Genomic DNA, 25,818 nt, shown 5'->3' on the forward strand with positions numbered 1-25,818 from the left:
TCGCTAACAGTATATAGTGTATAATGATAATAAAAGGATATTGTATTCTATAATAAGTTGCGATTTTATATAGAATTTATTAATAATCTATTTACATATTATTTATAACCGATTCTACATGTTTTCCTCAAGTATTAAGTTTCTGATGTTAAATTGAGTGATTTTTTTAGCTGTTGAAAACTTGCCTGGCTCTGCCATACTATTCTCCCTGTATTTTTCAAACACTGAGAGTATAGTTTGAGAACCAGCCCATTAACGGCCTCTCGAGCAGGTACAAAATCAATCGACAAATCAGATTCATTTATTTGCGTGACGTGTTCTTAACGAGCAACGTCACTCTTGCGCGTCGAAAGTCGTCTCCAACACAGATGGTGAACGGGAGAGCCGAGAATATGTTCCAATCCACGGTAAAATCCATTTTAAATTACCAACAACACATCGACACGAGTCATTGACAACAGTCTGTCTCGCGGTAGTCATGTTGAATAAACTCCGCTCTCTTCGTATGTTTACTTCCGCGCGCAAGTCCCTCGTCCTTCCCTCGTCATTTTACTAACGTCACGTCTTCCCGTCGCTGATTGGTCCACTCCGCTGTCTGTTTGCTGTGGCTTGCTCCGCCCTGGAAATTGTATCCGCGGGAATGGTGGCCAGACTCAATAGCTGGAACAGCGGTGAGTCTGGTGTACCAGGCAAGTTGAAAACGTGCAGTAAATTAAAAAAAAAAGTAAGTTGCTAGTTTGGTCAAAAACTAATACGATATGTTAAATATTGGTTTTGATCCTGAAAATATAGGTGATTATCTCTGCATTTGGTGATTTTTGTGCATATAGTATAAAATCTGAGACTATTATAGCAATTTTAAGTTGTGTTATACTTATATAGAAAATAATCGGGATTTTATAAGGGAACAACTTTAAATTTTTTATGCCGCTGCTCATGGAGACTCATACAGTGGGGCAAATAAGTATTTAGTCAACCACTAATTGTGCAAGTTCTCCCACTTGGAAATATTAGAGAATACTGTAATTGTCAACGTGGGTAAACCTCAACCATGAGAGATAGAATGTGGAAAAAAACCAAACAGAAAATCCCACTGTTTGATTTTTAAAGAATTTATTTGCAAATCATGGCGGAAAATAAGTATTTGGTCAATACCAAAAGTTCATCTCAATACTTTGTTATGTACCCTTTGTTAGTAACAACGGAGGCTAAAGGGTTTCTGTAACTCTTCACAAGCTTTTCACACACTGTTGCTGATATTTTGGCCCATTCCTCCATGCAGATCACCTCTAGAGCAGTGATGTTTTGGGGCTGTCGTTGGGCAACACGGACTTTCAACTCCTTCCTCAGATTTTCTATGGGGTTGAGATCTGAAGACTGGCTAGGCCACTCCAGGACCTTGAAATGCTTCTTACGAAGCCACTCCTTTGTTGCCCTGGCTGCTTAAAATCACTCAAAATCTCTCGATACATGGCCACATTCATTCTTTCCTTTATACAGATCAGTCGTCCTGGTCCCTTTGCAGAAAAACACCCCCAAAGCATGATGTTTTCACCCCCATGCTTCACAGTGGGTATGGTGTTCTTCGGATGTAATTCAGTATTCTTTCTCCTCCAAACACGAGAACCTGTGTTTCTACCAAAAAGTTATATTTGGTGCAGGGGTCGCATTAACCGAATATTTTCCGTCGTTGACCGGTTTTTTAAAACGGTGACGGAAAAAACTGAAGTCCATCTAGCATTTTGACAGGTTGCAATTCACACCCCAGACCACAGGGTGGCGAGTGAGCATATTAATTAGCTGTTGTCTCTCTTGATGCATGACGTCGTTGGCCTTACTCGGAAAAATATCAAGGCAACTGAGTGTCCGATGTTTCTTCAAAAAAGTTTCTTCTTGAGACATTTGATTATGCACAAGCGGGCACGCAATTGAAGTCCATGCGCACCAGGAGGAAGGTGTGAGACTGCGTTCAGGCCACAGCAGGTGAACTGTTAATTTCATTGTTCCATATGTAGCCTACCTACTGGGGCCACAGTCAGCTGTTTTTGTCACTGCGGAGAAAAAGTTACATATTCATCTGCTTGATGTGTGATGGCACGTTGTGGATTCTCTGTTAAGCTTGTTCGGACAGAATATTAATTAAAAAATAATGAAAACTAAATATTATTGAATATGTCATTATTATCATTTTAAAAATTTAAGTTTCAGGTAAAAATAGATTATGACCGGATTTTTATGACCCTGTCAGCCAAAATGACAGACAACGAAAAAGTCTAGCGCAACCTCTGATTTGGTGTCATCTGACCATCACACATTCTCTCAGTCCTCTTCTGGATCATCCAAATGCTCTCTAGCGAACCGCAGACGGGCCTGGACGTGTACGGGCTTTAGCAGGGGGACACGTCTGGCAGTGCAGGATTTGAGTCCCTGGCGGCGCTTTGTGTTACTGATAGTAGCCTTTGTTACTGTGGTCCCAGCGCTCTGTAGGTCATTCACTAGGTCCCCCTGTGTGGTTCTGGGATTATTGCTCACCGTTCTTGTTATAATTTTGACGCCACGGGGTGAGATCTTGCATGGAGCCCCAGATCGAGGGAGATTATCAGTGGTCTTGTAGGTCTTCCATTTTCTAATAATTGCTCCCACAGTTGATTTCTTTACACCAAGCGTTTTACCTATTGCAGATTCAGTCTTGGTGCAGGTCTACAATTTTTTCTCTGGTGTCCTTTGACAGCTCTTTGGACTTGGCCATCGTGGAGTTTGGAGCGTGACTGACTGAGATTGTGGACAGGTGTTTTTTATACCGAGAATGAGTTAAAACAGGTGCCATTAATACAGGTAACGAGTGGAGCCTCGTTAGACCTTGTTAGAAGAAGTTAGACCTCTTTGACAGCCAGAAATCTTTTTTGTTTGTAGGTGACCAAAAACTTATTTTCCACTCTAATTTGGAAATAAATTCTTAAAAAATCAAACAATGTTATTTTCTGTTTATTTTTTTCCACATTCTGTCTCTAATGGTTGAGGTTTACCCAGGTTGACAATTACAGGCCTCTCTAATCTTTTCAAGTAGGAGAACTTGCACAATTGGCGGTTGAATAAATACTTATTTGCCCCACTGCATATGGCTAAGGTAGGTGGCTGTTTTGGTTTTAGGTTGGTAGCAGCTTTGGTTTTGAAAATATTTCAATTAGAAGTTATTGAAAATAGGCCCCCAACGAATCGCCACCGTTTCCTGTGTTATGTCAAGAGGTTATGAAGTCCATGCACTGGTTCAGGCCGAGTCGCTTGCTTAAAGAAGTGCAGGTGAGTTCATTTCCAAAGGAACGATGCAAAATCAGACTTGTCGCTCAGGTATGAACAGACGCACTCATGCATTCTCTAATACGCTCACACATAGACTGTATATAATGTGAAAAGTCGACTCACACTCACTTTTTGTTTTTAACCAAGAATCTAGACTGTTTTATGTTCATATCTATAGAAATTCTGCGAATTAGGGATTTATTTACAAGAATTTGTAAATAAACCAGGCAGAACGTTGAGTTGGCTTTCACGGTGATAAAATCCAACACATGCTGCGTTCTAACACCAGACTTAGGTGGAAACGGAAACAGGCCAAAAGTTTTAGTGCATACAAGCAGGCAGGGATTTGGTCAAAGATTCAAGGTAATTATTATACTAGATAGTACCATGCGTGCACTTTAAAACGTTGTGAAAAAATGAATAGGAATAAATTAAACTAACTTTAACTTGAAATTTTGATATTAAATGAACGATAACTGCCAGGTTTTTTGCTTTTAACTAAGAATGTGGAGTGTTTTACATTGACGTCTACAAAAATTCCGCGATTTCACCGTTTATTTCCAAGAATTTTCAACTTAAAAAGCTCTTTGCGTCGTGACGGCCGCCATGTTGGATTGCACAATACCGTAACTTTTGCTTGAAATATTTACGTAAAATGAATGATAACCGCCCGTTTTTTGCTTTTAACCAAAAATCTAGACTGTTTCACGTTCATATCTATAGAAATTCAGTGAATAAAGCATTTATTTACAAGAATTTTAAACTTAAAAAGTTCTTTGTTTCGTGACGGCTGCCATTTTGGATTACGTACACAATACCTTAATTTTTGCTTGAAATATTTACATAAAATGAAACATAACTGCCGTTTTTTTGTTTTTAACCAAGAATCTAGACTGTTTTATGTTCATATCTATAGAAATTCTACGAATTAGGGATTTATTTACAAGAATTTTTAACTTAAAAAGTTCTTTATTTTGGGATGGCCGCCATTTTGGATTACACAGTACTGCATTCTTTGCTTGAAATATTTACGTAAAATGAACGATAACTGCCCGTTTTTTGCTTTTAACTAAAAATCTAGACTGTTTTACGTTCATATCTATAGAAATTCCGAGAATTAAGCATCTATTTACAAGAATTTTAAACTTAAGAAGCTCTTTGTTTGGTGAAGGCTGCCATGTTAGATTATACAATACCATAGCTTTTGCTTGAAATATTTACATGAAATGAACGATAACTGCCCGGTTTTTGCCTTAAACCAAAGAATTTAGACTGTTTTACGGTCATATCTATCTAAATTCTGTGATTTAAGCATTTATTTACAAGAATTTGGACTTAAAAAGTTCTTTTTTTTTGTTTTTTTTGTGACGACCGCCATATAGGATTTTGTATCTCTACACAATAGCGGAATTCAAACTACCGGTAAGTAAGTTGTGATTGTATAAAGAAACATTCAAATTTTGCTTTTGTTGAGTAAAATAAAGATGATTCTGCATGCTTTCCTCAAGTATTAAGTTTCCGATCTGAAAATTGAGTGATTTATTAGCTGTTGAAAACTTGCACTAATTGAAAAAAAAAAAAAAAATCAAGTTGCTATTTTTGGCAAAATGTTGTATGATATGTTAATCATTCATTTTGATCCTGAAAATATAGATGATTATCTCTGCATTTGGTGATTTTTGTGCATCTAGCATAAAAGTTGAGAATCTTATAGTCATTTTAAATTTTGTTATACTTGTATTAAAAAATTACACACAAAAAAAAAAACAATAATCAGTATTTTATTAGGGAATGACTTCGAATTCTTTTTATGTTGCTGCCCATGCCGACTCATGTATGCCTGCCTGTTTTGGTTTTAGGTCGCTAGCAGCTTTGGTTTTGAAAATATCTGAATTAGAAGTTTTTGAAAATAGGCCCCCTACGAATCGGCCCCGTTTCCCGTGTCATGTCAAGAGGTTATGAAGTCTATGCACTGGTTCAGGCTGAGTCGCTTGCCTAAAGAAGTGCAGATGAGTTCATTTCCAAAGGAACGATGCAAAATCAGACTTGTCGCTCAGGTATGAACAGACGCACTCATGCATTCTCTAATACGCTCACACATAGACTGTATATAATGTGAAAAGTCGACTCACACTCACACCTGCACTCTCTCATGCGTGTTCTCCGATTTCCACAATTGGACACACAGACGGCAATCTACAATCCCCGCTCAAGTCTTTACATGCAGCCCCCCTCGACTCTCGCCCCCCCTTTAAACACTGCTTCTTTATTCTTTATGAATGAAAAAAAAATGTGCACGCGCACACACGTAGAAAGCCGGGGACTTCCAGCGACTAAAAGAAATAGCGGAGTAATTGCCGGTGCTCTGTTGTCTATCAAGACCTGACCTTTTCAACATGTGTGTGCCATGTTCCAAAGCGCTGGGAACCGGCGAGAAGCAGAGGGAAAACTTATTCCTCGGCTCAGTGGTGGTCTGACCCGACCGACTCGCTCTGCCAGACTCCCCCAAAAATCAAGGGAGCTCCCACTACTCCCCCACATTGGCTCCGAGAGTATGTAGTGCTGCGAAATATAAACTTACTTTTCAGTGCCAATGGGAATAAAAACTGACGAGGGTTGGCTTTCACCAATGCGAAATATACAGAGATGCAGTCACAATAAACTGCTCTTAGGTCCTGCGATTGATTGACTGAACATTGGACGCAAATAGAACTGACTTGTAAAGATAACTCATACAAATAAATATACAGTATAAAAGCAAAACTTTGTAACTTTGGTGGATTTTAGCGGCGGGGTTGGACAAAAGCGGTTGTGTTTTGCCTTAAAGAAGACTGCGTTTCCTTTGAGGATCAGCACTGCGTTTCCCATGAGGACCAGCGCACACCCGCACAGTGTCGTAAAATTGTCAATCAATCACAAATCAATTTCCCAGTCACCTGCAGATGGATTAAACAACATTTCTGTTTCCAGTATGATGGATGAATAGTAATAAGGTAATGAATCCAGTTGTGGCTAAACAAAAGCATATGACAGTTAGCAACCGCGTGGCTTAGCGTGGCTAACCGCCTCACCCCATCCCGAACTCGTCAGCGCTGACGAGTGAAAGCCGGGCCAATGTTTATTCTGTATATCCTAGTAGCCTCTCTTTTTTTCCTCCTAAGACAAAACTTTTTGTCTCTTGTTGCTCTGCCATCTTTGCAGCATTCGCTTCGACTTCCGTCTTTCTAATGAATGGGGAAAGGGGGAAGTGACGAATGCCGTGAAGCCATAGACTTCACTATCAATTCATGGGACTCGTGGCCGATCCATTTAGCATCTATTTTCAAAAACTTGAAATTCAATTATTTTCAAAACCAAAGCCGCTTGCGACCTAAAACCAGGCAGCAGCTCTCTTAGTCATATATGAGTCTCCATGGTCAGCGACATAAAAAAAATTCAAAGTCGTTCCCTAATAAAATCCCGATTATTATTTTTTTAATACAAGTACAACAAAACTTAAATTGGCTAGAAGCACAAAAATCACCAAATGCAGAGATAATCACCTATATTTTTCAGGATCAATAGCAATATTTAACATATCATATAACATAAGGATTTTGCCAAAAATAGCAACTTAATTTTTTTTTAATTTAGTGCAAGTTTTCAACAGCTAATAAATTACTACATTTTTACATTGGAAACTTAATACTTGAGGAAAGCATGCAGAATCATCTTAATTTGACTCAACAAAATCAAAATTTGCATTTTTCTTTATACAATCACAACGTATTTAGGTTGAATTCCGCTATTGAGTAGAAATACAAAATCCAACATGGCGGCCGTCACAAAACAAAGAACTTTAAGTTGAGAAATCTTGTAAATAGTTAAATCGTAGAATTTCTATAAATTTGAACGTAAAACTGTCTAAAATCTTAGTTAAAAGCAAAAACCGGGCAGTTATCGTCATTTTACGTAAATATTTCAAGCAAAGAATACAGTGCTGTGTAATCCAACATGGCGGCCGTCACGAAACAAAAGAACTTTTAAAATTGAAAAATCTTGTAACTAAATGCCTAAATCGCGGAATTTCTATAGATATGAACATAAAACTGTCTAGGTTCTTGGTTAAAAGCAACAAAACGGGCAGTTATCGTTCATTTTACGTAAATATTTCAAGCAAAGAATGCAGTACTGTGTAATCCAACATGGCGGCCATCCCAAAATAAAGAACTCTTTAAGTTAAAAATTCTTGTAAATAAATGCCTAAATCGCAGAATTTCTATAGATATGAACATAAAACAGTCTAGATTCTTGGTTAAAAGCAAAAAACGGGCAGTTATAGTTCATTTTATGTAAATATTTCAAGCAAAAGTTAAGGTATTGTGTAATCTAACATGGCAGTCGTCACAAAACAAAGAGCTTTTTAAGTTTAAAATTCTTGTAAATAAAAGCTTAATTCATGGAATTCCTCAAGATATGAACGTAAAACAGTCTAGATTCTTGGTTAAAAGCAAAAAACGGGCGGTTATCATTCATTTTACGTAAATATTTCAGGCAAAAGTTACAGTATTGTGTAATCCAACATGGTGGCCGCCACGAAACAAAGAGCTTTTTAAGTTGAAAATTCTTGGAAATAAACGGTGAAATCGCGGAATTTTTTTAGACTTCAACGTAAAACACTCCACATTCTTAGTTAAAAGCAAAAAACCTGACAGTTATCGTTCATTTTATATCAAAATTTCAAGTTAAAGTTAGTTTAATTTATTCCTATTCATTTTTTCACAACGTTTTAAAGTGCACGCATGGTACTATCTAGTATAATAATTACCTTGAATCTTTGACCAAATCCCTGCCTGCTTGTATGCACTAAAACTTTTGGCCTGTTCCCGTTTCCACCTAAATCTGGTGTTAGAACGCAGCATGTGTTGGATTTTATCACCGTGAAAGCCAACTCAACGTTCTGCCTGGGTCGGCCCCCTATGGGAAGGTGTGGCGCAATATCTGTGGGAGCTGTTTAGTCAACTGATGGTGGAGTCTATGCATAAGCGGATTTTAAGGGGGCGGGGGGGTCAGGGGGACCGTCTAGCAACTTGGACGGTCATTTGCTTTGCATATAAGAAAAAAAAATTCTAATTATTTTTTTCCTTCGATTGAAAAAAAAATTTTTTTTTTTTTTTTTTTATTGAAGCAACTTTTTGGGGGATTAAATGATTTAGACACAAATATCCTACCCATAATATGGCCCAAACACAAAAAAGGATTGCTTCAATCAAAGACTTTTTCGATGAAAAATTAAGTGTTCAAATTCAAATTTTTAAATCTCAAATATTTTTTCGCATTCAAAAACTGATTTTTTTTCTTTTTTTTTGATTGAAATGATTTTTCTTTTTGAAAATATATATTTTTTTGAGGCAACTTATTTTTTGATCGAATAATGACAAAAATGACCTAGCCAAAATGTGGCCCAAACACAAATCGACATTACTTCAATCAAAATAAATAAACTAATAAATAAATAAATAAATAAAATAAAAATCTAAGAAAAATAGCTTTCGCATGCATTTTTTTGAGTTTCAAATTTATTTTTGCATTCAAACACATTTTTTTTTTTTAAATTCAATTTACTTTTTTTTGGTTGAAGATGTATATTTTGATTGAAGCAACTTTTTTTGACTGAATAATAAAGACACAAATCTACCTCCATATGGCTCCGCCTAGGGGGATACAATTTTTGACCGGGGTAACTACACTGGCACGACACCGGCGGGCGTACCATATTCAATGGATGACGAGCTTGGAAATGAAGTTCTTCCCCTCAAGAATGATGGGAAACAAAAAACAATCATTGTCAACATATTAATATAAATATTCTTGTAAGTTAATTTTATTGTTGACACTGTGTTTCGGGGTCATCAACATGTTGCGCCCCCCCTGCTCCAAAAGTCAAACTCCTCCTATGAGTCTATGGTAAAGCAATTACCGCTTTTGTAGTTATTTTTGTGTGGCAGGGTTCCTGCCACCCTCCTCGAAGTTAATTAGTGTCGGTGAAAGCGATACAGACTCCCTCAAGATATAAAAGAGGTGTCATTCAACTATTTGGCAGTCGACATATCATCACAAATGTTATGAAAATATTTTATAAAGGTTGAAAAGTTACCTAGTGTTGCTTTGAGTAGGGATGTGAAACTTTGGGTACAACACGATACGATTTGTGATACAAGGTTAATTTTTGCGACAAGTATGTTTTCTGGGCACAAATTCTTAGCAAATACACCTCAGTCTTAGCTGAAGCTTGTCTTAAATCTGATTAGACGTTTAGAAAATTCCAATGATGCCATGATTTCTTTACCCCGGATTGAATTGAGGCCAAGGTTTTAATATGCTAAGTGACGGCGATGCTTTTACTTATGACACAATGGTTTCCCCTTTGTGTTATGGGCATCCCACTTTGAGGGAATCCTCACAATGCATCACATCCGCCCACTTATTGATTTTCCCTTTCCATTTCCCCTCAGGATATGAGGCGTTCCCCTCCGAGAAACGTGACTCACCGTGCGCATCACCGGGAGTGCGCGTCTAGGCCGTGACATCACCATGACGACACTGGCTGAAAGCGACAAGGCTTCAGTCTAGCTTTAGCATCAGCAATTTTGGAGTCTGGAGAAATTTTTAAATATAATTCATTTTAAAGGGAAATGCTATGAAAGGGCTGTTTAGAGGCCCTTAGGCTGTTTTTTAGATCCAGTTAGAAGGACAAAGTGGAGGGTAGACCACCTGGCCGGGTGACCTAACACCTCCCCACGCTGATTGTTACATCTGGCCACCAAGCGTCTCACCTCTCCACAGGTATTTTGTGTTTATCTGTTCGCACCCTAAGGGGATGGGGGTGCTTCCTTAACAAGTCAGGGGCCAACCTGCCATTCACCAGTGGCTTCCTGGTGTCACCGAAAGTCATGATAAGATTTGGTGAATTCATTTTTCAGTTTCTGTGTGCGCAAATGCTGTGTCCAATGTGCCCAATGCAGATTCTTGACTCTTGACAAGGTGATGAAGCTGGAACTTTTGTTTGGTGCTGTTCCAGTGAGATTTACAAAGATGACTGCCTAAAGAAAGCATCAAAATTCCTTCAGTCCTTGATGATATGGGGCTGCATGTCAGGCAAAGGCACTGGGGAGATGGGTTAAATCTTCAATAGATGCACAAGTTTACATTGAAATTTTAGACAGCGCTCTTTTCCCTTAAATTGAAAATACAAGTGGTACCTCTACATACGAAGTTAATCCGTTCCAGGACCTTGTTTGTAAGTCGAAATGGTCGTATGTCGAGCAGGATTTTCCCATAGGAATACATTATAATTCCATTAATTCGTTCCACAGCCCAAAAACCTGCACTAAATCCTTAAAAAATACTGCTGGTGCTATTACAAATGGCAATTACACGTAGCAAAACAAATAAATTATAAATCAAAATTGGAATAATGTAATAAAAAGAATAATAATTCCTGTAATAGTGTAACGAATCGGGTTCTAATAAGGCGGACGTTTTTTTGTGTACCTGAACGCACCGCGGGGCTCACGTGCCAGAAACAGACCGGTGAGCTTGAGTTTCACTTTCACTTTGAATGTTCTCTTAACAACACCATCATTTGAGGCAGACAGCAGGCGTTTTGTGTTGAATAAGTTGTAAAAGAAATGATGAAAACGTGGCGAAGCTGGCGATTTCTTTGGAGACAATAAGAATTGTCAGCTTAATTTATAAAGACTGGCGAACGATGGTCGGAGGAGGACCGTGGAGATGTATTGTTGAGCCATTTCACGGATGCCCACCCCACGCTCATATTTTTCTGTCATTTGCATCTTCATTTCGAAGGTAAGCATCAACTTTTTCCTTGTTTCACCACCTGTACCAACCTTTTCTGAAACCTGTGTTGATTTGTCACACAAGAAAATCCGCCGTGCATTCGTCTGCGGTGCTGCCATTGTCGTCGTATTTCGAGCATGTCGTCGGATGTAGAAACAAATGGCGAGTCAAATTTTACGTCGGATGTCGAAAAGTTCGTGTGTCGAAGCGATCGTATGTAGAGGTACCACTGTATGTTTGTCATTTTCCAAGATGACAATGCATCATGCCACAGAGCTTAAACTGTTAAATCATTCCTTGGAGAAAGACTCATCCAGTCAATGTCATGGCCTGCAAATAGCCCAGATCTCAACCCAAATGGAAACCTGTGATGGATATCGGAAAAAAAAAAGGTCCACTGCAAGGCTCCGACCTGCAAGGATGATCTGGCAACCGCAATCAAAGAGACTTGGCACCAAATTGATGACGAACTAATGCAAAGGGGCCCATAATTTTTGGCCCACCATTTCATCACAGTGTACTGTGAAACCCATACATGCAATCCAACCCATACTTTACGTCCATATTAATCAGATTTTGTTGCACTGCATACTTCAAACTTCTCACTCCAAATGGTTGTCAGAACTTACAGTAGATAGCGCCAAACCTTTTTCTAAAAGAGGAAAGAAAGAAGTTAAGGAAGAACTTTAATTTTTTAAAGCTTGTAATAAGTATCAAAACTCACACAAGTCAAATAAAGAAAACTGTAGTAAACAAAATAGAATATAAATCAAACAATATCCAGATTGGGGGGCCCCCTAGTGCTCAGGGGCCCTAAGCAGCTGCATAGTCTGCGTATAGGCTGGGCCGGCCCTGGCCACCCCCAAACAAAAAAGAATAAAATAAAATAAAAAATTTTGGCTCCGTGGCGACCTTCACATCGGGGAGTTCCGGCAAGAAATTATAACCACTTTCACCCCAGTTGTACATATTAAAAAAAAAAAAAAAAAAAAAAAAAAGCGATATTGGATAATTTCTCGTGACACACCTGACGATCTCTCGTGCAGACCCAGCGGCATGGGCGGGCATTAGGGGGCCGTGCCCGCCCTGAGGGACGGCCGCGCCCGCCCTAGCTCGATTAAACTGAATTTTGTAATGTTTTTTTTTAATCTTCCACAAAAACATACACACACGGAGAGGATGAACCCTACATTCCAGTGTTTTTCAACCGATTGTGCCAGGTGTGCCGCGAGAAATTATCCAATGTCGCTTTTTTTAACATCGTCGGGCAAAGTTGCAGTAGGATGGAAGGAGTAGGCAAAAAGTTCTCGGTTGTGTGCAGATGAGTCGTGTTGCGTTCAAGAGCTGCTCGTATTTCTAGCCATCAGCCACCTTGCTCTCCGCAACAATGTTGACCCCAGCACGTCTACTGTTCATTATTTGACTCGTCAAGTGTCAATATACACAAAAGTGTCCTTTCAATTTTATCCATATGTGACGACCGTTGATCCTCCCTCTTTGTTTTATTCCAACACATTATCGAGGACAGCAAGGTGGGAGAGGGCTAGAAAACCGAGCAGTTCTTGAACGCGACACAAGCGGCTATCTAGCGCCATGGCGCCATACAAGCTTAAACGTCATCTCCAAATGAACGCCTGTCGCTTCAGAACAAGTCGATTGACTATTTTGTACGCCTTCGTGAAAACACAGAGAAATGGGCAACTTTTTTTAGAAAAACTACAAAGGTAAATAAGAAAGCCCTGAAAGCCAGTTGCTTTGTTGCTAAATCCCAAAAGTCCCAAACTGTGGCAGACGTTAATACTACCTGCCCGCAAAGCCATTGTCAGCGAGACGACCAGCACTGATGTGCTTAAAGACATTGCTCAAGTCCCCTGTCTGATAGTTTTTCAAGCCTAATTGCTAAACGTTTCACACTGAGTAAGTACAAATACTGAGAAATTATTTTATAATTAAATATACTGTATGGAAAGTAATTTTGGAACATTTTGGTGTGGTGTGCCGCGAGATTTTTTCCAACGTAAAAACGTCCCGTGACTCAGAAAAGGTTGAAAAACACTGCTCTAGTCATCCTATCTTGATCGGTTGTCATTCAATTCAACCAATCTGAGCAGCGACTGTAGGCAATTTCTAGCCAATAACAGATAAGGGGGGCGGGCTGAGTAGCCGGCCATTGGGTACTGCGATTGAATAGGAATTGCTCCGGTTACAGAAATGGCGATTGAGCGGCTCTTCCGTTGCTAATTCAAATTGGAATGGACATCCGGGTTTTTTTCAAGAAACTAAAGACGAACTCAAGCCATGACAAAGACGCGGCTGAAAGTCAACATGAAGGGATAGTACTGCCACCTCCTGCAGTTACAGTGACTGACACTATCATCAGAAAATATAACGGGTAAAAACGCCACTGTTACGGCTAAATTTACGTTGAAGAAGTGTGCCCCCCCCCCAAAAAAAATGTAATGCCCCCCCTGTAATTTCTTTCTGCAGCCGGGTCTGCTCTCGTGGCACACTGGTTGAAAAACACTGCTCTAGATTATGCTATGTAGAGTTAAAACTACAAAGTATTATTATTATTTCACCAATTAAACTTACACTGGAGCACTGCAGATCAATATTGGGACACATTCCCCTTGTAAAATTTGTCTGGCGACGTCCATGCCCTATAACCTGCTTGAGAACCCCAATCTAATTTCTTCCATTGCCTCACTCCAGAAACACAAAAACTTTTTAACCTAGTCCGTACTCTCTGATGCTGTAAGTGAAGCTCCTCTCTCAAACTTTAATGCCCTTCTCTGAAGAGTTAAATATCTCGAGAGGTTCGGTGAGGGGCATTCATGCTGCTTAGTTGGCCAAGCAGCTCCCCTGGCGGAGGGAGACGCAGCATCAGGGAGACGTCCGCGAGGGGAGGCGCAAGTGTCGCGGAGCTGCGCCTCTCTCTATAATAACCAGCAACTCGCACGCTCTCTCACTCCATTTCCACTCCAGTGCGCGCCGTGGATGCTTCCACACCAACGGACAACAACTTTGCAGCCACCAACTTCATTTCCTATAGGACCTTCTAAACTGGATTACATCTTTTCATTTTTTTTTTCCTCCTGAAAAAGAAAATTTAGTCAACGGATTCTTTTGTGGTGCGCGTGAGATTGTAAAGGACAAGTGCACCGCGCGTCAGACTCGACTCGGGATTGGCCTTTTTTTCCCCCGGAGCTATGCTGAGCTGCGTCAAACAGGAGTAAAAATCCAAAACTAGGTTAAAAACTATCTTGCAGCGCAATTTCAAGTGGAGCAGCAAAACTTGTCGCTTTCTCTCCCCCGCCTTGAGGGGATGGTCGAGGGTCCTCGGGGGCCAGGAGCGACTGCGAGGCTCCTTCAGCACCACCGCTTGGTTTTATTTGGGGTTCAGTCCAAATTAAAAGGGAGATGAGAGCCGAAATTTATTATTTCCTGCTGTGGACGACCTATCTGCTGCTGGCCACCGCTCAGGTAAGCACCCCAAAAAGCAGAGTTGGACGTGATTTCAAAGAACGCAGATGGTCCGACCCGCTTTAGTTATTTTGGGCTTTTGTCGCCTAATTTGTTTGTAGCCTGAGCCAAGTGGGCAAACTTCATGGGAACTGCTCCGGAGGGGGATATAAATAGTTGGTGTCAGACCACCACTATAGCAGCAGCACAGTGAGGCTTTGCACGAGCGCAACAAGTGCAAAAAAAAAAAAAAAAAAAAAAAAAAAAGCTGCGCACTTTGCACACTGATTTGCTGCACACGCACTAATCCAAATCCAAATGTATTGTAACGAAACATTGTTGTAACTACAACTTTTTTTTCTTGATTTTGCAACTTTCTAACCTCGTTCTCTCCTTGTTTCACGTCTCTGCACCTCCTCTCTCTTTGGTTTTGAAGGACTTTCCCCAGGAGCTGATCGACCGACTGTCCCACAGTGAAATCCACAGCATCAGCGACCTCCAGCGGCTGCTAGAAATTGACTCCGTAGGTAAATTCTGCCTCTTGATCCTTTTACAACCGATTCATTCCTGTGGGCCGGTGACGTCGGCGTGCTTATTTGTTGCAGTTACATCACATAATAGGTTAAAGCTCATTTTGGTCAGCTGTCGTATAAAGTGTATTGTGATGAGTCAGCAATTATTGGAGCAGGTCAAAAGTAGTTTTGGGTCGAGTACAAGGAAATGTTTGGATGTTGTATTTTGTAGTTAAAATGAGGGGTAGGCAGGGCGTAGGTTTGCATATGGACGGTAGGGACATAGCACGACCAACTTTTCAGGATGCTCAAAATGTCTCAACCAACTTTTAAGCAACCACATTTTCATTATATAATGACTTAAGTTATATAGGTAATTTAGATTGTCTTCCCATATGTTGTAAGGATAAAACTGACCCGACCATTTATTAAGTGAATTACATTACTTTCATTATGTTCAGACTTACATTGACCCCTTTTCATTTGCTGAATGTGCCAGTCCATTTTTTCCCCCTCAAATGCATGTTTGATTGGCTGATGACTTGGGGCGCCGTTTGTAAAGCAGTACATGCAGTGCTTAATTTGTAAAACATAAGGTGCCGGAACGCAGAGTACACATGCCAGCGCAGCAATGACGAGACGGGCACAGGTCCTGGAACATACGCAAAAAATGGTGCTGAAAACAACACGTAAATGCCAACTTGCCATACTGTGGGACTTACAAGCCTTAATTTGAGATAATATCCATGGTATAACTGTTATGACAACAATTTACAATCATTTAGGCCAGGGGTCCCCAAACTACGGCCCGCCTCCACATTTGGTCCGGCCCCCTGAACAATACCAGAGAGCATTTTTATTGTTTTAATTTTTTCATTTTTTTCTCAATAGTGTTATTTATTTCCTGGCCTTTTTCTGTGAAGAACTCAGAGAGGGTTATTTGGTTATTATCTATTTAATTAATAGTGTTATTATTATTAAATTATTATCTTTATTTTATTTACTTTTGTTCCGTGAAGAATCCAGAAAGGGTTATTTGATTGTGGCTTTCTGAAAAACAATACATTTTTACATTTAGGCACTCCTGCAATCGTCACACTTTTTCAGTTACAAACTGACCCCGGCCCCTCATCAGAGAAGGGAAAAGTTAAACAAATTAACCCCTGAGTACATGCTGAAAATTACAACATTTTCTCACATTTAGCGCCACACAGTGTTTAAAATGTGGTGTAAAATCTTTAAAGTCACTTTTTTTTTTTGCGCATTTAAAAACATTATTGAGCAACTTAAATATATATTTTTTTAAATAAGAAGTTTTGGACCTGACTGTTTAAATCCAGAATTAATTTAAATCTTACATTTATTTCCTGCATCCTAAATGTTAAATCTGGAAACGGTTGGAACTAAATATTTAGCTCAATATGCAAATTCACATGACTGGAGACCGGAAGTAACAAAATAAAAACTGGCGCACACCAAATACTCTTTAAATAGTTTCTCCTAAATGTGTATTTTAGCTATATATTGTTATAATCACAATGACTCCTGTCCAAGAGCTGACCGACTGCCACCGTTGATTAGGTTTTATTCATTTTTAATCAATGTAAAAAGACAGTCTGAGTTGCTCCAGCTCCGGAAAAAAAATTATCTAACTAAAATAATATAGTAACTAATATCCCTCGTCTTCGAAGGGCGTGGCATGTTGTTGACATGAATCTGTCAGAGCTGCGTAATTGTGCGTGTGCAAATGAATAGGAAGTGACTCAAAACGAACATTCAGAAAGTGAAAAGGATAATTGTAAGTCTGAACACAATGAAAATGCTTAAAAGTTGGTGAGGACAATTTGAGCATCTTGAAAAGTTGGTAGTGTTAGAGAGTTAACACAGTTTAATGTTATGCTAACTCTGATGCAGGTCAGACTTTGTCTAAAAATTAGTGGGGTTTCCCCCACAATCACAACCTTGACGTATTTTTGCATTATTTATAGTGGCTGGTGCTGGCCGAATTTTTTTTTATCGAACTAATATAGTATAATAACTAATATCCCCCCTTTTCAAAGGGGCCAGCATGTTGTTGACATGAATCTGTCGGAGCTGCGTGATTGTGCGTGTGCAAATGAATAGGAAGTGACTCAAAATGAACATTCAGAAAGTGAAAAGGATAATTGTTAGTCTGAACACAATGAAAATAATTCACTTAATAATGGGTCTATTCTTTTACAACATATGGGAAGATAATCTTAATTACCTACATAACTGAACTCATTCAATAATGCAAATAAGGTTGCTTAAAAGTTGGTGAGGACAATTTGAGCATCTTGAAAAGTTGGTAGTGTTAGCAAGTTAACACAGTTTAATGTTATGCTAACTCTGATGCAGGTCAGACTTTGTCTCAAAATTAGTGGTGTTTCCCCCCACATCCACAAGATTGACGTATTTTTGATTTTTTTTTTTTTGATTGTGCGTGTGCAAATGAATAGGAAGTGACTCAAAATGAACATTCAGAAAGTGAAAAGGATAATTGTTAGTCTGAACACAATGAAAATAATTCACTTAATAATGGTAGGGTCTATTCTTTTACAACATATGGGAAGATAATCTTAATTACACACATAACTGAACTAATTTAATAATGCAAATAAGGTTGCTTAAAAGTTGGTGAGGACAATTTGAGCATCATGAAAAGTTGATAGTGTTAGCAAGTTCACACAGTTTAATGTTATGCTGACTCTGATGCAGGTCGGACTTTTAGTCTAAAAATTAGTGGTGTTTCCCCCACCTTGACAACCTTGACGTATTTTTGCATTATTTACAGTGGCTGCTGCTGGCCGAATTTTTTTTTTATCTAACTAATATAATAACTAATATCCCTCCTCTTCGAAGGGGGTGGCATGTTGTTGACATGAATCTGTCGGGGTTGCGTGAGTGTGAGTGTGCAAATGAATAGCAAGTGACGCAAAATGAACATTCAGGAAGTAAAAAGGATAATTGTAAGTCTGAACACAATGAAAATAATTCACTTAATAATGGTTGGGTCTATTCTTTTACAACATATGGGAAGATAATCTAAATTACCTACATAACTGAACTCATTCAATAATGTGAGTAAGCTTGCTTAAAAGTTGGTGAGGACAATTCGAGCATCTTGAAAAGTTGGTAGTGTTAGCAAGTTAACACAGTTTAATGTTATGCTAACTCTGATGCAGGTCAGACTTTGTCTCAAAATTAGTGGCGTTTCCCCCACATCCACAACATTGACGTAGTTTTGGATTATTTACAGTGGCTGCTGCTGGCTGAAAAAAACTTATCTAGCTAATATAATATAATAACTAATATCCCTCCTCTTTGAAGGGGGGGCATGTTATTGACATGAATCTGTCGGAGCTACGTGATTGTGCGTGTGCAAATAAATAGGAAGTGACTCAAAATGAACGTTCAGAAAGTGAAAAAGTATAATTGTAAGTCTGCAAATAAGGTTGTTTAAAAGTTGGTAGGGACAATTTGAGTATCTTGAAAAGTTGGTAGTGTTATGTCCCTATGCAAACCTACGCCCTTGGAAGAGGTGAACTATTGCTTAGATCAGGGGTGTCATACTTTGGCCACGTTGTAGTTATGGTTTCCTTTGGAGTGCCTTAATGATTGCCAACCCATGTAAATATTTAATGGCCTCATCTTATTTTATACACTGTATACACAACAAATCGAATGATACCCAGGGCTCCGGATTATTTTTTTTTTCTGGGATCACCGTAGCAACTAAGGTTATTATCGTTAACGAGAACCAATGAGTTGTATCAGGATTCAAGATTCTCTTATCTCTCAGCACCCTGATAAATATTTAGTTACACACAGCGGCTTCGCTCAAATACCGCAGATGCCGGAATGACTAGAGCTGCTTTGGCACATGCCCTCTGGCTCTCTTGGAATCAAGTGCACAAGGCATCGCCACGGTAACACCACTGGACAGGAAATAACTGTGCACCCAGGGAACTCAACTACAGTAGTACTATGCTGGAGAAAACAATAAGTAACACAGAGTTTGCACCAGAGCCCCAACCTCCTCAACCCCTCTTTTTTTCTTCTGCTATTTTTTTTATTTTGGCGGGGTAGCATGTTAGCTGCGGTTACCGTGGTAACGCGGCTTTAAAGCCAGCGGCCTGTCAGGAATCCTGTAAACCGAGACGGCCAATCGCAGGCTTCAGGTTCTTAGGGGTGCTGCTTCGTCTACTTGGTCTTGGATTGACTTTCCAAGTACTTCATTTGAGCTTCTATTTACACAGGCTTCCTGCAAGAAAGCATTTCAACCGGCCCGCTGTGAGATTCTAAAAACTAACTTAAGCAGCAGATGGGCTGTCGTTCTTGTTATCTGCACTGATGTTGCAAATTGCGAGTTTGCGTTTGCACAAAAAGGCTGCATTCAAGCCAATATTTGCAATTACTGTGCATTTTCAATCATGAGCACTTTAAACTTTTTTGTGCTATGATAGAAAGTACGCTAAACTTTAGGTCGATTGGTAAAACTAGTGACGCTGGCATTTTATTTTTTGGTAAATTTAACAGAACATCTTCAAAGCCTGGTAATATAGAAGCCTACCGGTGACCCACAATGTTCTTAAAGAAAAAAAAAAAAAGGTTCTATTCCCACGCTGGCGATGTAACCCGAATTTCCGTGTAAGTCGGAATTAACTCTTTAAGTAGCCCAAAATAACTATCCAAAAAGTGTTGTATTTTGTTTAATGATGGAGGATACACTGTCCTCTGGTGGCAGCGTTGAGTCTGGCTGGACTGTCACCTTGTATGACCGAAGTCGACTCAGACAAATGACATGGATAAAGGATAGGTGCGCCCTGGTTTTGCCCACAAAAGCCTGTAAGTTGTTTCAGCTAATAAATGTTTGTGTATGCATTTATTATTAAGTTTACAGCTACATTTTTTTGGAGTTACGTGTGAGCAATTTGCTATGTGAATTGTAAATACGTTAGGTTCGGTAGCATTTAAGCTAGCGAACCTTTGTTGGTCAAATTAGGGTACTTTAAACTACTATTTATAATCAGTGTTGTTAATAACGGCGTTACAATATAACTGCGTTACTAACGGCGTTAATTTTTTCAGTAGCGAGTAAATATTAATTACTTTTCTCAGCTTGGCAACGCCGTTACCGTTACTGAGGCGGGAAAGGTGTGCGTTACTAAGCGTTACTAAGTTGGTTGAATAAAAAAGTCAGAGAGACGGACTCACGGAGACGAGAGAGCATAGCAGGAGCGGGGAAGACGTCGTCGCAAACGCAATGCTAGCTGGCTCCAGTAATACCTGACGTAGCCTACAAACTACGCCCACATGATACGGTAGATATCACATATTATAGAACTAGATGCAAATGATGGACACGGCTGCATTGGCAACATGTTTTAAGGACTACATGCGTGAGTAAACAGCGGCCATCTTAAAGCAGTGGACCTCTCAGGAAGGCTCTGTTGTAGAGATCCTTCCTAGCGAACCTACTTTTTAATTTTTTTTTTGTATCTAAAATGGTCCTAAATTGGCAAAATCTTGACTTAAATCTATCTTTAGATTATGAAACAGTTTTAAAACTTACACATGTTGAAAGTAGACAGAAGGGAACTAATGCAATAGCGGGAGCAATTTTAACAACTTTAACGGTTGATTCACAACTTTAAATGACTTCCACACATAGCAAAGGTTACTATCTAGTTATCGCAATACCCTTATGTCTAGTTAAGTGGAGGGTAAAGAATTGGGCTTGGGCCAATTGTCCCAAAAACCCTTTAAACTTCACATTGTGTGACCTTTTTTTTTTTTTTTTTTTTTTTTTGAGAAAAATTATCACTAGTTACTTTGCCAAGTAACTAATTACTCTTAAATTCAGGTAACTGAGTTACTAACGCAATTACTTTTTGGGAGAACGAATTTGTAACTGTAATTAATTACTTTTTAAAAGTAAAATTAACAACACTGTTTATAATATAATAGTTAGAGGTGGGAATCTTTGGGCACCTAACGATTCGATTACGATTCAGAGGCTACGATTTGATTATAAATCAATTATTGATGCAAACCCCCTCCCCAGCTATCAGCTGCTTTTAATGTTTTGTACATTAGTTACAAAAAATGTACAAAAATCCTCTCGGGCTTAAATACACGACTATTTCAGTATCAAGTTAACAATTCAAAACAGTAAATAAAATACTAAAGTCCCCATTCTGTATCAGCCGCTTTAAAATACATTCAATTAATTTAAGGTTGTGAATCAACCGTTAAAGTTGTTAAAATTGCTACCGTTATTCTATAATTTCCCTTTTGTCTACTTTCGACATGTGAAAGTTTTAAAACTGTTTCATCATTTAAAGATAGATTCAAGTCAAGATTTTGCAGATTTAGAAGCATTTTAGATAAAAAGTTAATTAGGTTCGCTACAACAGCCTTCCAGGAAAGTCTACTGTTTTAAGATGGCGGCTGTTTACTAACGCCGGCAAGTCTGTCATTTCGCATCTAGTTTTCTATACATGTGCTGCTAACGCTGCCGAGTCTGTCATTTTGCATGTAGTTCTTTATACATGTGATATCTACCATAGCATTATGTGGACGTAGTTTGTACTGGCTGTCAGCAGCAGTCAGGTATTGTTTTTTTTTTTTTTGTATCTAGCGGCATGAGTTGAGCCAGAGCCGTGAGTTGAGCATTGTCACTACCCGGGTAATGAAAAGCATGATGTTTACTCTCGGTCCGTTCCTCACTGCGTCCCAAAGAACGCACTGACTGTGTTTTACTTCCACTTTACTTGGCATATTTCAATAATCGGAATTTGGATGTTTGTGAATCGTTCTCGAATCTTCCACGGCCGAAACGCTAATAATCTGAGAATCGGAAATTTCGCACACCTCTAATAGTAATACATCATAACATAATAATATGATAAAAATATATAATTTACTCTACACTGCAATTCAGTGCAATGGCAGAGAGCTGGGACCGGTTTGTTCACATATCCGCCATAAGATGTCACCATTGCGCATTCAACTGTATTCCCAGATGCGGTTGAAATTTGTGTAAATTCTTTTGTAGTACTTTTAGGAGTAGTGGGATAAAAGCTGATGGCTCACCAGACAAGAAGGCACAGTTTTGCACAAACAAACAAAAAACAAAAATATTGTGCTACCTCTACTTATGAGCGTCTCTACATACAGAATTTTCAGGTTGAGACACACCTCAACGGTAAAATATTGCCTCTTGTTACGCATGAAATTTCTGGATACAAAAGGTATAAATGCAGTAGGGCTGCAGCTATCGATTATTTTAGTAGTCGATTAATCGATGAACTAGTTAGTTCGAATAATCGCGTAATCAAATAAGGAACATAACAAATTAGAATACCTGAGCTGAGCCTCAAACGGTATAAAAAAATAAATGAGTATCCATGTACAACAAAAGAACAATTGGCTAATTTGCATAGCAAAAGTCCGCTAGCTTAAATGCTATAAAATGCTAATGTTTTTTTCCCTAATGCTCTTAACAAATGGTTCAGACACATATTCCCACACAAAAAAAAAAAGAACGGCTAAATATACCTATAAACTAAATTACGAATGCATTAAAAAAAACATTAGATCAAACAAAAACTTAGCTTATCTTGTTCTTAACTGGGAGCAGCTGGATTCAGCCATGTGAAATGAGGCAGACTAGAGGGCAGTGTATCCACCCAAATCAATACAACTAAATGCAAACACTTTTAAAACAAACCATTACAACGCCACTTTAATTAAACGAATTCTCGAAGCAGCAAAATTTAATTTGAATCTTTTTCTAATCGAATACTCGAGTTAATCGATTAATCATTGCAGCATTAAAATGCAGTATGGCTGGTACTCACAGCTCCCAGAGGTAACTGAACATACTTCTAGCTGCTCTGCCATTGGCTATTGCCTGGCATTCCTGGCATTCAATTGGCTAAAAGGGACCTCTACTGTGTGTGTATGTGTGTATCCCATCACCCAATTCCACCGCCTCTCGTGTTCCGACAGCTTTGCATGAGTGTATTAACTTTGTTTTATTTTTTATTTTTTAATTTTTTACATTATGCACAGCTCAGACTTTATGTTTTTTGCAATAATTTAATTGTAACATGTATTTTTTTCATGTTTTGATGCATTTTTATGCATAATACAAGATTTATGTCTGAATTTCGGGGTCATGGATTGGATTAGGGCATTTACAGTGAAAAATGTCTACTTACAGAATTTTCAAGTTAAGAAACTACTTTCAGAACGTATGAATTTCATAAGTAGAAATTTCACTGTACTGGCAGGAGAAAAAAAGCCTGGCAGCTCACCTGTCTTACAAAAAGGCACTGTTTTGAAATACAGTTTTAATAAAGAAACAAAAATACAGTGCAATTCAGTGCAATGGCAGAGAGCTGGGACAGGTTGGTTCACATATCAACCATAAGAAGTCACCATTGCGCTTTCAACTGTATCACCCGACGTGGTTAAAATATGTACAAATTATTGTGTAGTACGGTTTATAGCCTGTCGGGGGAGAAAAGCCTGGCAGCCCGCCAGGCTTTTGAATGAATGAATGAATGAAATGTTTATTGTCATCATCATTGGTATCATTGAGTTACAAAATGTGGAATAATTTGCCCGAAGAAAGAAAGAAATCTTTGACAATCACAAAATGTGGAATAATTTGCCAGAAGAAAGGAAACCGAAGACAAACAAGGCAGACGGGAAAAGCATATGCTTATCAATACCCGTCCCCCTACAGCCAGGGACGCACAGTCTAACATGGTAGAGTTGCATACATCACATTACATGAGCTTTTCTTTTTCGTTTTTTTTTTGTTTTGTTTTTGTCCTTTTTCACTTATATTATCTTCCCGAAAGTTATTGATTGCCATGGCACTTGCAATATTGTAAGATTCTGTCCAATGAGCTTAGCGTCCAGTCAAGCAGCTTCATTTCGAGCGAACGTTAAAAGCACACAGCGGGCACTTACACTTGCAGATTTGTGATCTGAGTTTGCTACAAGGCATATCTTCAGGGCGTACAATATTATATCTTAGTCTCTGTCCCTGACATTCAATCATCTTTTTGCTGTGGGAGCATTTTGTTGTGGATGTGTGTGTGCCAGTGGAGTTATGTGTTGTTTTGGTTTGAGTAGCAACTCAGAAGGGTTTCCTTATAGATCTTTTTGAAGTATCTAAATGATTCTATACTCGTAAGCGCTGCATCACATGTATTCCATAGGCGAGCCCCAATGTTCGTAATCGAGAAAGATTTAAAGGTTGTCCTAATTGTCCGATAGGAAAACAATCTGATTCCTCTTAGGTCGTACTTTGATTCCCTGAGTTGGAATCGAGCTTGTAGGTTTGGCGGGAGACAGTTTGCGTGGGCCTTGTACATCATTTGAACAAAGCACTGACGGAATCCCAACTATACATTCAAGCCAAAAAGGCCGATTTCATGATCAAAAGGCCAATTTCTTTTCGAGCATGGGTGCTTGAGACTTATTCGTGTCCCCCATATTTTCCCTTGATTGGTAAGATCAATGACATCGGCAGATTTTTTTCTGTACACTTCCATGTCTTGTAAACTTTGACGTCAAAATACAACCGGTTGAATTTTTCCCGAAACATGACATTGAAATCAGCTGAGATGGAAGACCTCCCATTGATTGTTTTCTAACTTTCCAGGTCATACTGGAGACTAGAGCTTCTGCTTTAGTGCACTTAATTGGCCACGTCCCCAAAAGACCCCCTAAAGTGTCTCCAGCATGAGAACTCTTGTTTCTAATTAAATTAGCCCGTCTCGCTTCAAAGAGAGGAATGCCTCTCAGGGTAACAGTAGTAAGCTGATTATTATTACGAGGACATAAATCTGTCTAGGGCTGCCCATTAGAGAGTTTTGTTTGCGGCAAACGCTTGCTCGAAGCGTACAAACGTGAGGCCGTCGACTATTTCGGGGGTCGTGGGAGACGTGACAAAAACTGTGACAGAAATAATGTGGGAACCGTCGCCGCAAGGACTTCCATGAATCAGCCTTTAAGGATGTTTGGATTATCGGTTGAAGGCCTACGAGGAGTTTTTGTTTTCGGACCACAAGATTCGCTGTCATTTTACAAAAAGAAGAGATTTCCTACAAAAATCCAAATCACAAAAGAGTCTCGAGATATTTTTCTACCAAACTGGCTTCACTCGGAGCAGAACAACAAAAAAAGCTAACAGAGAGAGATCTGCTGCTTAATAAAGGACCTCTTTATGTTCGGACATAAAATTTCAGCACTCCTGACGGGAGGGAAATGAAACAAGTGAAGAGAGGAAGTCCGACTACGTACTTTGAAGTCCTTGCGCGCTGAATTGATCGGTAGTGACAGGCAAAGTAACGGTTGCTGTTCACAGTGTTATTTTGAGGGTCCAAATTTTTGATTGTGTGTTGAATGTTGCGATATCTTTAGGTATCTTTTCTGTAGTCTTTATATTTGCTGTCATTGACGGCGATAAACAATCCATTACGACTGGGAAAACACCCAATAGTCACATTCTTGAGTTGGTATCATCTAGAACATTTTCAAGTTGACTTGGAATGCCCCGAACAATAATAATATTAATAACACTGATGATATTATATCAAAGCGCATATCACGAAACTATAGGAAACTTTACAATGTAATATACAGAAGTACAACTTACAAA

At 39.0% G+C, this 25,818-nt stretch overlaps 1 protein-coding gene across 3 annotated transcripts in view; it reads left to right on the forward strand.

Annotated features, from left to right (window-relative positions):
• The first annotated feature begins 10,600 nt into the window (after positions 1-10,600).
• The window catches only part of pdgfab (platelet-derived growth factor alpha polypeptide b), a 51,022-nt gene continuing 35,804 nt past the window's right edge, over positions 10,601-25,818 (forward strand). For 2 of the 3 annotated variants that reach the window (XR_009060889.1, XM_057817612.1), the window contains exons 1-2: positions 14,134-14,622; positions 15,038-15,128. Coding sequence is in view for 1 of the 3 variants with exons in the window: in XM_057817612.1 (XP_057673595.1) it covers positions 14,560-14,622; positions 15,038-15,128 (154 nt within the window). In the remaining 2 variants the exon portion in view is untranslated. Of the gene's footprint in view, positions 11,149-14,133; positions 14,623-15,037; positions 15,129-25,818 lie in introns of those variants that run through there. The other variant, XR_009060890.1, reaches the window with a different exon arrangement.

Source organism: Corythoichthys intestinalis, chromosome 16 (assembly GCF_030265065.1).
Source record: "Corythoichthys intestinalis isolate RoL2023-P3 chromosome 16, ASM3026506v1, whole genome shotgun sequence".
NCBI classification, from domain to species: domain Eukaryota; kingdom Metazoa; phylum Chordata; class Actinopteri; order Syngnathiformes; family Syngnathidae; genus Corythoichthys; species Corythoichthys intestinalis.